The sequence below is a fragment of the Patiria miniata genome, unplaced genomic scaffold (assembly GCF_015706575.1).
Source record: "Patiria miniata isolate m_02_andy unplaced genomic scaffold, ASM1570657v1 HiC_scaffold_5, whole genome shotgun sequence".
Taxonomy (NCBI): Eukaryota; Metazoa; Echinodermata; class Asteroidea; order Valvatida; family Asterinidae; genus Patiria; species Patiria miniata.
In genome coordinates, this window is record NW_024037072.1 from 33,313,095 (window position 1) to 33,326,522 (window position 13,428).

Here is a 13,428-nt window from a genome sequence, read left to right on the forward strand (position 1 = left end):
AAATGAATCAATTGACTGATTGTTTCTTGACTTCTTCAACATGCCAGCAAGCCAGACGGAATAATTCCACGGGGTGTTTGGTACCAGTACGATCTTTCATCGAAATCAGTTGTTTTTTTAATATTATATTTCGGCAGGTTAAATGCAAATGATCCCGTATATCTATATTCGTGTGCTTTGGAGCTTCTTAAGATGATACTTGTTACATCCACGTGTGTTTGAAACTATTTTGTTATGATGTGTTAGGTGGTGGTGGCGATACAGTTACACTTCCCTGTTTGCCTCATAGGATTCTGGTGTGGATTTTTACCCCTTAGATCTAGCATTTAGCTAGGTATCCGATTGGATCACCCTTACATGGTATTTATACGGAGCTTATGCGTGTTTAAAGCTGATTGGACAATAGTCTGACAGAGGGAGTTGACGACTATTTGAAATTAGGCTAGCTTTACTGGAAGAAACTGACAAGACAGTCTTGGCCATATACTGGATTTGGAATTTGTTTTTGTTTTTGCCATTAACATTTGTTGACCTCTTCTTTAAAAAATTGTTTTTAATTTTTTAAGCATTTCAAGCCACGTTCATAATGTTTAAAAACACGGTTTATAATGTAGGCCCTCTTTTTTATGAATCCCATGGTTTGTATGGTTAAAGTTAAAAAGCGAAGACTGATGTTTCTAAGAGTACCCTTATGATAAGTATATAATCATTCTACAAAAGGAAAACAAATTGGCCATTTGATATGTATTTTCAACAATTTTATTGCTCAGGAAGTTACTGTATTTGTATCCAAAAAAAAATCGGAAAATACATCTCCAAATTTTATTATTGAGTACCCTATCAAACTTAACAAAAATGAAAACATTTTTTGTAAAAAACTTAAAAAGAATCTGTTTCACTTTTCCAAAATTAAACAGTTTGAATGTTTTAAGAAAATTCCTTATCGCTGGTTTTTAAAACTAATGAATTCCTTAATCTAAACACCTAGGGTTTCTTTCGCTGGGAATCCTCCCACATTTTCCTCCCAAAATCTAAACCGGTTGCGAAATCGTTCAGACCCCCCTGAAACGAGAGTTGTTGGGTATCTAATCTTTCAAAGTATTGCATTGCCCAAAGTGGTTTTCTTCAAATGGGAAGATTGTCTCTCTTCGAAATAATTACATGTGTCATTCCCAAGAATTGTTGAAGGATATTTTTTTTTATGTATGTCTTTTAGAAGTTCACGGATACCATGCTTCAAAATGCCACATAAATGGTTGTGTAGTGAATCCTTCAATATCTTACAAAATATGGTATAGAATTTTGGAGGGCATTACCGGTGTTGTTGTCAGATTGCCCTTCCATTAAGCATAAATGAAATCACGGAGAACAGAATTCAGAAAAGTTCAGTGTTTGAAAGATTGCCTGTTCACAAAGTTAACCTGCTTGCAAACCTTTTAAACTACATTTTTTATTCAATGAGTTAAACAAAAAATGACTCAGATTCGCTTATTCATTGGTGTAGTTGGAAGAGAAAGTTCAGAACAGATTTTAAAGTAGATGTAAAGTCGGTTCTAAATGTACATTCATTCTTGGAGTACACCTTAATTCATGAAATATTGAGGATTAACTTTATCCCAAGAATCTGCAACTTTAATTAACTCTGTCATGGTAACTGTTCAACAAACTGTAAACATGTAAAGAATATGTACTATTAAAATACTATACTTGGAACTCTTTGAGTGATGGTTTGTTTTATTTTTCTTCGTTGAAATGGGGTAGACATGCCATAAAAATGGAGAACAATGCAGTTATTAATTTTGGAAAAGGGGTTCCTTTTTTTGTGCCAGTATTAAAGTTGAACTACCAGTACGGCAGATCAGATCAGGTGATGGTAATATGCCTTTGATGATACAAGCATGGAATTTGGCACACAGAGTATGTCATGAGAAAGATATTTGGCTGTAGGGCCATCGCAGATTTGTCCTTTGAAAAATACAAGCAGAGGAACCATTTTGAAAATTGCCTGTTATTCTACCTATATTTTTTCAAAGGACAAATCTGCGATGGCCCTATAGCCAAATATCTTTCTAAGACATACTCTGACTGTGTGCCAAATGCCATGCTTGTATCATCAAAGGCACAATTCCCCAAATATATCCCCTATCTGACTTTTTTTTTCTATTCTGGACGTTTTCAATCCTCTGAAAATATGGGGTGCTTTTTTGCCCATAAGACAGAAAAGATACAACTGAACTATTCTCGGGCTGCAAATAATTCGAAAATTATAGCAATTATTCTATTCTACAACGTGGGCCATGCCCCCCCCCCCCCTAAAAAAAAACAGGTCGTAAAAAGGCAGCCACTGCGTACACCACCCGCAAAACTCAACAAAAGCAATACATTTGCACCCCTCCCCATGCTGTTCATATTAAATTTGGGGCGGAAAATTTTGGACCCACGTTTTCGGGGAAAAAAATGTTTTGCCCCCTCCGAAAAAAATTGTGTTCTGGATCCGGCCTTTTATACTTGAATCCGTATGTTTTGATTTTCAACACACACACTCAATCATAGAGATTTAATATTCCGTTGTACGTAAAATACCAACATGAAATAGTGTAATCGCTTAGCTCAACAGTTGCGCCTGAACTGATCTCACCTTTGTATCAGATTTATTGGGTTTTGCTCTATTTTTAGGGAGTATAAACGATTGCTCTATGTTAAAATTGTCCATCACGAACTGCCAAACAACACTCGGAACAATCTTTTCAAAGTAGCTGTTCAAAAGTCCAAAATGTATCGTCAGTTTAAAAATAGTTTTATTGAAAATGCCCTTAAAATGCATAAAATTAATCGTTGATATATGACCAGTGGTACGCCTGTTGTCACTTAATCGCCGTCATATAAGACGTTGTGAGCAATGCACTTCAAGAACGTTACGTAACAGCACAATGTGAGCATGGACAGCGATCCGCGGGGGGGGGGGGGGCTTGTGGGTGGGGGACGCCGATAAAATGGGACGCGTTTTTATAATTATGTGTACTGTGTATTGATTCCACCTAACTTCCGGTTTGATGAAGTCACAGCATTACGATGCCCATCTTCGATATAGCTGACATCCCAAATGGGTTCCGATAATCGATTTTAATGGGGAAAAAGACCGGAAACTGACCATTTCATGACAGTGATTTCTAAGAATGAAAAACAAACAACTTTCAGTCCTGTTTTGAGCATGCAGGGAGCTATGGTTCTTCTTTTTTATTGAAGGCCTATTTGTTGTCCACAAACCTTGAACTTGGCCTTGGAAGTTCATGATCCACAAAAAAAAAACGACATTAAAACCAAACGGCTGTTTACTCTTGGGTACCGGGTGAAAATCGCCTGTTTTGACAGGATGTCATTATTGCAAATTAAAATAAAGCATTCAATTATGTTACTATCATGGGATCGACTAGTCTGAGTATCACCCGTTATCCACTTGACTAGGGAACGACCGGTTGGCCCTCAAGTATTTTGATCATTCATGTTTTGGCGCGCATGCATGAGCTCGAGAGCCAATGAACGTCTTGGGGATAATAAAAAAGTTTCTTCGCGAAGTTTCAGAACAAATACGTCATCGTACCAGAAGTTATGGTAGGAAGGATGTGAAAATTATTAGATCCGAAAGTGTTTTCAGTATGGATGAGTATGATTCCTTCCTCCATGGGATGAGGCCTATTTTTTACTAAATGTATGAGTGATCATCTTTTTGGGAAATGTCATATCACCCGATTGTCATCAAAATAACCGCCGATATCGAACAGAGAGTGAATGATGGCTAATTGAAGCTTTGATTTTTCTGTTTGTGTAGAACAACTCGAAAACTATTTTGCGTATTCTTGGCAATAAATAAAGCATTTGCTGTATCTTTGTAAAATTGTAGCATAAATGGCAAAGCATATCGCAGGACCGATCGATGATCCACATCAATATGCACAACTCCAACGTAAACGCGCATCCCTGGTTTCCGACTTCTCGAACACTAGAGGGCGCTAGCGCTCTTCTAGGCAGGATTTAGACAAAAACTTCTCACAAAGTCGCGGATGAAATGTTGACGTCTTGATGGTGTTCGTTTTTGTTGAATTCTGTTAAGTTTCTTTTTGCATATCCGGGGACAATATTGTCATAAACTTCAAGATGACCACTGTTCGCCCTTTTACATGCGAAGACCTGTTTAAATTCAATAATGTGTGAGTATTGAATTAAAAAAAAATATGTCCAGTTTCCGGACATAGCATAGCCTACCTGCTTGAATGTCGGTCACTTCGGCACTTAGCCAACTCGGCACCTTGCCAACTCGGCACCTTGCCAACTCGGCACCTACTCAGCACGTAGCCAACTCAGCACCTAGCCAACTCGGCACCCAAAATCTTTGAAGCCCTCTGCAGTGAAGCGCGCCCTCTTGTGTGCGCTCTTCATCCGCGGTCGCGTATTGCATCCGGGCACTACTCCTAGAACTATGAGGCTCCACGTAGTGGAGCCTCATAGGTTCAGAACCCCGCAAAATTGTTGTCAGCACAAAACACTAATTAAGTACAAAAACGTCCATCCCAACGAAGCCGTTTCCCATAGAACCGCTGCACAGTTTGCCCCTAAACTCCGTACAATACCTCATGACATACTCACGCTATGTGCACCCAACAAACATCGGTGGATTCTGTCGGTTTTTTGCAAAAATGATGGAAAATATGCCCTTTCCGCACTGAGCCATCCTGACACTTGAAATTTGCACGCGCGCTGAATGATCGCAGTCATTTTCGGTCCGATCGCTCGGAGCGCGCCGCGGGGGGTATGGTGTAGGAGCGGAACGATAGTATGCGCATGCGTACAAGTGCGAGTACGTACCCCCCGCGGCGCGCTCAGAGCTATCGAACCCGAAAATGACTGCGATCATTCTGCGCGCGTGCAAATTTCAAGTGTCAGGTTGGCTCAGTGCGGAAAAGGCATATTCTTCATCATTTTGCCGAAAAACCGACAGAATCCACCGATGTTTGTTGGGTGCACATAGCGTGAGTATGTCATGAGGTATTGTACGGAGTTTAGGGGCAAACTGTGAAGCGGTTCTGTGGGAAACGGCTTCGTTGGGATGGACGTTTTTGTACTTAATTAGTGTTTTGTGCTGACAACAATTTTGCGGGGTTCTGAACCTATGAGGCTCCACTAGTACGTGGAGCCTCATAGTTCTAGGAGTATCCGGGCACTTCACAGAGCGCCAAAGATTTTGGAATGACAGGTAACAGCCGCGGTGCGCTTTGCCAAAGTTGATGCACGCTCAGTAGATGATTAAAGCTCTTGTCTTGTTCCTTGACCCCTTTGCCGGCCTTTTTTACTATTATTACGGTGGCCGGGAAACAGTCTGTTAAATAGCAGAGACGCCATGCTTGTTCAAAACCATCTGCATTCTTTGACGAATTAACATGATTTTCGGTACCGAATTTAACGATTTTGTTGCTATTTAGCAGTCATACTATAGCTGGGTTGATTTTCTGCTGACAAAATAATTTTCTGCTCACAGGCCGTACGTGGCTCTGTGACTGATATACGGAGGTAGTCCAGTATTTCAGTCACATTTATGGGACTAAACATGATTAGTTTGTAAAACATCATGCAGCCGCGGCAGCGGTTACCAGCATGACCGGTGGACCGGGGCGGTGAGTGTACCGGGTACTCTGTGGGTGGTACTGTGTGCATCGCAACTCGCGCGCTTGAGCACCAAGATCGATTTGCATAAGCGCGACGTCACAGCTTTGGGGTCATTGCTTCTTACATTCAAAATGGCTGCTATCAACAGACGATTTTCGTGTGCGTATGTAGTAACTGATTCATAGTAGTTACTGATTAATAGTAGTTACTGATTCATGTGTCATTATTGATTATTGACCATTTTTAATTTCATTGTAATTCTTTTCTCTGCAGAAATCTCGATCCTCTTACTGAGACAGTATCCTTTGAATGAAAATGCAAATCTACTTTTATGTAAACTTCTAGTACATTTCATTAATGACTGTGAGAAACGAAAGTGTTTCTTCAAAGCTAACTGATAAGTGGCAAATAATGGAATCCAATATTAGGTGTCAGAACTTCAGAAGGTTCAGCAACTGCAAAGCCAAACTGACGCATTCATTCTTCCAGTAATTCAACCCAAAAAATATTGACCTTATCATAATTATGACTCTTTGAATGTGATTACAAATTAATGGGTAGCGCTGTAGTAATGGGGGAGTGTGGCCTAGTGGTTAGGTTTTGTGCCTCGTGATCAGAGGGTCAGGGGTTCAAATCCAGCTACTGGCCATACGTTGTGTCCTTGGGCAAGCCACTTTACCCTCACTTACCTCCCTCTACCCAAGGGAGCAAGCAGGGGGCGTATGACCTACTGTAGTGGTTACGGTTTGTGATACATAATCAGAGGGTCAGGGGTTCGAATACTACCACAAGCCATTATGTTGTGTCCTTGGGCAAGACACTTTACCCTCACCTCCCTCTACCCAGGGGAGCAAGCAGGGGGCGTTTGACCTAGTGGTTACCGTTTGTGATACATAATCAGAGGGTCAGGGGTTCGAATACTACCACAAGCCATTATGTTGTGTCCTTGGGCAAGACACTTTACCCTCACCTCCCTCTACCCAGGGGAGCAAGCAGGGGGCGTTTGACCTAGTGGTTACCGTTTGTGATACATAATCAGAGGGTCAGGGGTTCGAATACTGCCACAAGTCATTATGTTGTGTCCTTAGGCAAGCCACTTTACCCTCACCTCCCTCTACCCAGGGGAGCAAGCAGGGGGCGTTTGACCTAGTGGTTGCGGTTTGTGATACATAATCAGAGGGTCAGGGGTTCGATTACTGCAACAAGCCATAATATGTTGTGTCCTTGGGCGAGCCACTTCATCCCAACTTGCCTCTCTCTACCCAGGAGTATAAAGGGGTACCGGCATTAGCTGGGGAGTAACCTGCAATGGACTGGCATCCCATCCAGGGGGAATCAAAATATTTTCAGTCGTTGCGTGGCAGGGAAACCGGAGATAAATGCCGGCCTGACGGGCCATTATGGCTCATGACAGACTTTACTTACTTACGGTGCAATTAATATGTGATATCTGATTTCACTACCTATTCAAAATCTACTCAGCTGCTGTTCTGAATCACTCCAAAATGTGAGACTGACTTGTCTTACAATCACTCTTGATCGTGTAACCCCTAATCCCCACCAATCCCACCGCAGTGTCAGTGTTTCTTCAGTATGTATCCTTGACACAGATGAACCAGTATGGAGTTGCCTTCTATCTACAGTATCTGGCCCACTGGCCTGAGTACTTCCAAGTGTGTGAGTCTGCATCGGGAAAGATCATGGGATACAGTGAGTGATAAGTCTAGTACAACTGGGCAACACTTATTAGGGTTGTACACTAAGGCCAAAAAAAAAAAGTCTCCGGTTTCTGGTATGGAGCTTGCCCCAAAAGTGGTGCGGCGACGCGGCTTTTTTTTTTTTTTTACCTGTTTTTTTTTTTTTTTTGGCTTCAAATGTCGGCTGATGACTGCAAATGGTGCCCGACTAAACTTAGTGCAAATATATGGGAGTCCAGAGAGGCCACATAAAGCTTATTCTCGATCATAACCCCATCTAAAAACACGTTAAAATTGTGCAGCAGCAGGATTCCAGTCAAACCAGCGAGTTTGGCGGTTTTGAGACATCATCTTGTATCGAAAAAAAAAACTTTTTCATTTTGCCGACGCGCATGGCTACGGCGACACGCGCGCATACCAGAAACCGGAGACTTTTTTTGGCCTAACCCTTACCTTCCCAAATCCTCCCCAAATCCTCCAAAATCCTCTTTGCAAAATGAAGGATTTTACAGGTGTTGAGGCAATATGGCAAAAACGTGTGGCTGATTTTGGAGGATGCGCTGTGTCAAGGACTTGGGCCGGACCTTGTGTTGTTTATGCTCAGCCGTGCATAAATATAGACCTAGATTATACTTGAAATCCTCCGCACTGCCCCAGGATGTCACTGGCTCTGCCTCAACATATTGACAGTGATTGCTGGAGGATTTTGCAGAATTGAGGCAGTGGTCACCCCTCCAAGGACCACATTCAAGAAATAACAGATGATTTTGGAGAATTGAGGCTGTATGCAATTTTACATGGAGGCAGTATGAGTATTTTGCAGGATTGAGGTTACATCCTAGCAAAAATGTCTACGGAGTTAGAGTTAAATAGAATTGGCAAAATTTCTGGGCATGTTATCAACGTACACTCATGAGGCCCCCTTCAATGGAGAAACCACTGTGCGCGCTATTGTACAAAGCAACTGCCCCGTACGGATTATCTGAACAATGGGTAGCACAATGCTTTCGCCATTGAAGGGGGCAACGGTGATAGAAATGACAGCATTACCGGATTGGTCTATGGATAGCACAACTTTTCTGCCAACCCTTTTTGCTGGTCGAAATTGATTTCCACCACTGGTCCAGCTAGCAGCCGACTTCACAAAATCTTTCACAAAAAATTTATTGCGTAAGTTGCGCAACATTTCACTTATGACTCATATCACGAAAGTTGGATAGTGCGTAAGTCCGCGACTTGCGCAATAAATTATGGCGTAACTTGCGCGATCATTTTAGGTGGCGTAAGTTGTGTCGTAGCGACAGAAAAAGACATATATTACCAGCAAATCAGGACTGTCATGGAGCCTGTTATTGCACAACTTAGCAAGGTTGATACAAGACACTCGCAACTTTATGTTTGAAGTAAATTAATTTCTATTTTACTCGCAACGTAATTTTTAGAGTTGCCGACAAAATATAGTCGGACAAAATAATTTTCAAAATGGCGGGTTGAGGAGATCCAACGACTGTTTTTCGCGAACCAGCAAATTCACACACAAACAGCCGTCATAAATGATGTTTTTATCCTCGTCCAAGATGTTTAAATTATTTAAAACGTTGCGCAGCTACGCCAAATTTCGTGAAATCGATCGTAAGTTTATTGCGCAGCTGCGCAACAAATTTGTTGCGTAAGTCTTTTTTTTGCCACACTTTTTCGTGAAATCGGCTGCTGGTTTTGCAATAGAATGTCATCACATCATATCCTGCACGAATAGCTTTTTTTCTTTATTTTTGATCAAACATCCACATTGACGTTTCGCTCCAATCCACTTTTGTTTGCAGTTATGGGTAAATCAGAGGGCTCAATACCCCAGGAGACATGGCATGGTCATGTGACCGCCGTGACGGTCGCCCCCGAGTATCGTCGCCTGGGTCTGGCCGCCAAGATGATGAACTTCCTGGAGGAAGTGTCTGAAAAGTAATTCATTTTGATTGTTTTCAAAACTTTTGTCTTGTTCTATTAGCAACTTGCCAATTTTGATGGGCGTAGATTGAACAATGACTTGAAATTACCAAGAATAAATTAAGTATCAGTTAGGTATAACAGAAATTGGTGTCATTTGAATGGTTAAAATTTGAATAACATACTCGTGATAGGCTAACAAGTAATTTTTTCTTCAATTCTTTGGATAGTGTTTGGTCTAGATAATATGTGACCTGTTCTGTCAAAATCAGACTTTTCTGGGCATAAAGTCAAAAATGAGATTTTTGCATGTTGTTAAAAAAAGTTCTTTTGCCTTTTGATAGGTGGCTTAAGTTTTGAAACCGGTCATTCCTAGGCAGAGTTATGCTATTTTGAAGTTCATTGTGTCGAAAAGTAGAAAACGGAGAAAATGGCCACGAACGTCACAAAACAGTAATTTCTTTAACTGATATACCTAAGCCAATCATCAAAAATACTATATTTAGAGTTCAGTTAGGGTTTCAAACTTTTATTGTATATTTTAGACATGTGCAGGATAACAAATATGCAAGAATTAGAAAATCCAAAAAAAGATCACCCCCACAGCATTTTTTGGCCCTATCTTGATTTCAACCTCTGCCCAGAAGCGTCTGCTTTTGACAGAACAGGTCACATATATGCAATTGAATGTACTCTGGAAATATAAGCAAGTCAATCTCATAAATGACGGGATGTACTGTGTTTTAGCAAAAGAAAAGCTCCAATTTGAACTGGATGGTTTATCATGGTACATCTGCTGCATTCTTAAATATTTTGCATTGCCTCCACAGGCAGTCATGTTTCTTTGTAGACCTGTTTGTCCGCGTGTCCAACGAGGTTGCTGTCACGATGTACAAGCGCCTGGGCTACACCGTGTACCGTAGAGTCATCGAGTACTACTCGGGAGACCCAGACGAAGATGCATTTGGTAAAAAAATAAAGGCATCTGGCTGTGTTACCTTGATTCCTTTTGTGAAGTTATGGGGAGAGTCCCTCTGGTTGTTGCTGGCCGCCGTGTTTGGGGTTCACGGCTTAATACGTCCCCTGTAAACCAGGGAACACTTCTCTTACCCTCTCCTGTGAATTCCACTCTCAACACTAAAATATCTCAAAAAAACAATTGAAAGGCAATCGGACTGGTTTAGAACTACTTGTGACTTATGCTACTTCAGTGTTGTTATTCCGTATGAATGAGATTTGAATGAGATTGTACTAAAAGCTACTTCAGTGTTGTTACTCCGTATGAAAACTTACAGGGTGAGTCAAAAAAAGAAAACCCAAATGGCTGGACCAATTTTTTAATGAAGTTCTGCATGTAACATTATCAAAATCTAGGATATGAAAGCCCAATAAATATGCTTTCTTTTAGGACATGACTCATTCAAATCACTGATGTACTTTTCAAGTTACGGACTTTTGAACACAACCACCGTTTTAAAATCTGTCCACGGATCACAAAAAGGTAATTGTGCTTTCAGCAAAACGAAAACAATTCACATAGGGATGCGTGTCAATTGTTTTCATTTTGCTGAAAGAACACACTTTTTTTGTGATTTGTGGACAGAACTTAAAAACGGTGGTTGTGTTTAAAATTCTGTAACTTGAAAAGTACATGAGTGATTTGAATGAGTCTTGTACTAAATGAAAGCTTGTTTATTAATTGGGCTTTTATATCCTAGATTTTGAAAGTGCTACATGCAGAACTTTATTAAGAAAATGGTCCTGCCATTTGTTTGTTTTTTTTTTTTTTTTACTCACCCTTTACAATAAACACTTGCAATTGTCATTTTTCTCCTTTGTAGTTCCACCACTTGCCCAGGACTCTCCTGCACATGTTAAGAAAATCCCAAAATGTCTCCACATATTCTGTTTATTTGACATCTTGCTTTTGTTTTCATTGCAGACATGCGCAAAGCACTGAGTCGAGACAAGGATAAGAAATCGGTCGTACCGCTGAAGGACCCTGTCTACCCAGAAGATGTTGAATGACGCTAACAAGGTGAATCCATGCTGTAAACATCAAATCGTCGAATCCTGAGAAAGGAACATCTGTTTTTCACAATTTAGGTAGTTCCTACTGAAATACATACACCAAGTTTGGTATGGCACTCTGCTCACTGTACTTGTAGACTTGAGAGCCCCAGTCCTTACAAGACAATCATAAATTAATCTCGAGCAATCCCATATTAAGTTAATTGATAAGCATTTCTTTTGAATTGTGGCAGAGACATGTCATTGTCATTGTTTATCCTGTAGTACATGTGACCTTACACATGTTTTGACTTGCCGTTAACTTCCGATTTGTCTTCTGGATCTGGATCTCAGTGGATTGTTATACTCAGACTGTCGGACAAAATGGCTACCTGCATCACATCAGACTTTCGTTGGGCTCCACTAAATTGAGTTGCAGTGTACATATATAAATGTACAAGTTGGTTTACAATTGCCATATTTAGATCTGAGCTAGAGAAACGTTTATTCAGTAAATATTTTATGAAGTTTACAGCATGGATTCACCTGGAGAAATTTTCATTTGTTTGTACAAATATGTAATTTTTGTTACTTAATGTACCATGAATTTAAAAACATTTCTGCAGTCAAGCTACCGCTGTTCTAAAGGACACCAAAACTTATAGAAGATGCCGTGGCATTGGGCGAAAATGTTCAATGAACCATATTTTTGAGCCAATGGGTTTTTTTGATGTGTTTTCTGTGTACAAGCATTAGAAATATCCTGTTTTGTGAAGCAGTTAAGTAACTTGACTTCAAGCTAAAAATTTAAAATTGTTAAATTTTTGTTTTTGAACTGTATAGTAATGTGTGAACTCACATAAGGAGTCATGCCTGTTTATAGACCCCGAAATGGTGTAAAACTCCGCCATTCGCTCAGGAATGTGGCTTATTTTAACACTGGGGCTGTCAATTTTGAATAATTTAGTATTCGATTACTTGAAACTGCGTTTGACCAAATATTCAGATATTCGAAACTGCCAGCTGTAACTTGCGTGCTGCGTCTATAAACATTTACATGAAGAGCGCGCCAGTTAAAAGTTGCCTGCGGCAATCGATATGGGGCGATATGAGTGTTTTGCAGTAAGTGTTTTATATCTTTAAAGGGCTTTAACCTCCCAACAGGATGTGAACGATGAAATGCCGCCGACCAGAAACAGTTGCCATTGACAAAAAAGTGGCGCCTGTCAAAAAGCGCTGAAACTTTACGATAAAATAACATCACAGTTGTGTGTGTATTTGTGTAGTTTTTAGTTTTCGAATATTCAAACCGGCTAAAAGCTATTTGAATTTTCGGTTGATGATCGAATATTTGAGTATTAGGTAGATTCGGGACAGCCCTATTTAACACGTATAACAAAACGTTTGTTAAAATGACACACTAACATTTTTGCAATCAGAGCTGTACGTTGTCGGAATAAATTTATTTAACGGAATGAATTTATTCATTTATGTTATCAGTTTTTGAAAATTGGGACTAACCCTCTGAACACGATTGGCATTCGAAAGTAAATGGAAAAATTGTTCTGCTTGTTTTTTTTCAAAGCTAGGAAAAACTATATTCCTTTCCTGAGAAGGAATGTTTTTTGTTTTGATTTTAATCAATGGTAACTCAGTTAAATGCTTAAGGCTTAAGGTATGATTTTTTCTCCATCTCATATTTTTTTCCCCAATTTTGTCATTTAATTTAGTATTGTGTCATTTGTTTTATGCAATAATGCTTATAATGTGGAATGGATTCAAATTCAGGCTAATGTCGTCCTCATCCTCTTGTTAGCTTTTACTTTTCCTTTGTTCTTTTGTTATGTTTGATATTTTGAAAATAAACCACATTATCTAAATTAGAAGAAATATGAGTTGTATCTGTTGAACTTGAAGTTTTTACAAAGTTTAAACTGCTGAATAATCCCCAAATGAATCCCATATTGGCAAAATATTTCACGAGATATTTCTATTCTGTACCTTTAATAAATTCCATATTTGCTCATAATAATTAATAACCACTTTGATTCCATTTTTGGCATCTGTAACCTTTTGCAAATAATTATGAAATGTGTAAAATAAATGTTATTAGGGT

General features: G+C 39.8%; 1 protein-coding gene across 1 annotated transcript; it reads left to right on the forward strand.

The window, feature by feature from the left end:
* Positions 1–4,001: 4,001 nt before the first annotated feature.
* Positions 4,002–13,207, forward strand: LOC119741646 (N-alpha-acetyltransferase 20-like). The gene is made up of 6 exons (XM_038217480.1): positions 4,002–4,208; positions 5,935–5,959; positions 7,281–7,371; positions 9,182–9,317; positions 10,133–10,269; positions 11,245–13,207. Exons 1-6 carry the CDS (start codon positions 4,156–4,158, stop codon positions 11,328–11,330), a joined length of 528 nt encoding a protein of 175 aa, XP_038073408.1. The 5' UTR covers positions 4,002–4,155; the 3' UTR covers positions 11,331–13,207.
* The last annotated feature ends 221 nt before the right edge of the window (positions 13,208–13,428 follow it).

Excerpts from the sequence above, each read along its gene's own strand:
- LOC119741646 (XM_038217480.1), top strand. The coding sequence starts at position 4,156 with ATGACCACTGTTCGCCCTTTTACATGCGAAGACCTGTTTAAATTCAAT. Across the intron at positions 7,372-9,181 it reads GGGAAAGATCATGGGATACA|TTATGGGTAAATCAGAGGGC; the intron begins GTGAGTGATAAG and ends TTTTGTTTGCAG. Across the intron at positions 10,270-11,244 it reads CCCAGACGAAGATGCATTTG|ACATGCGCAAAGCACTGAGT; the intron begins GTAAAAAAATAA and ends TTTTCATTGCAG.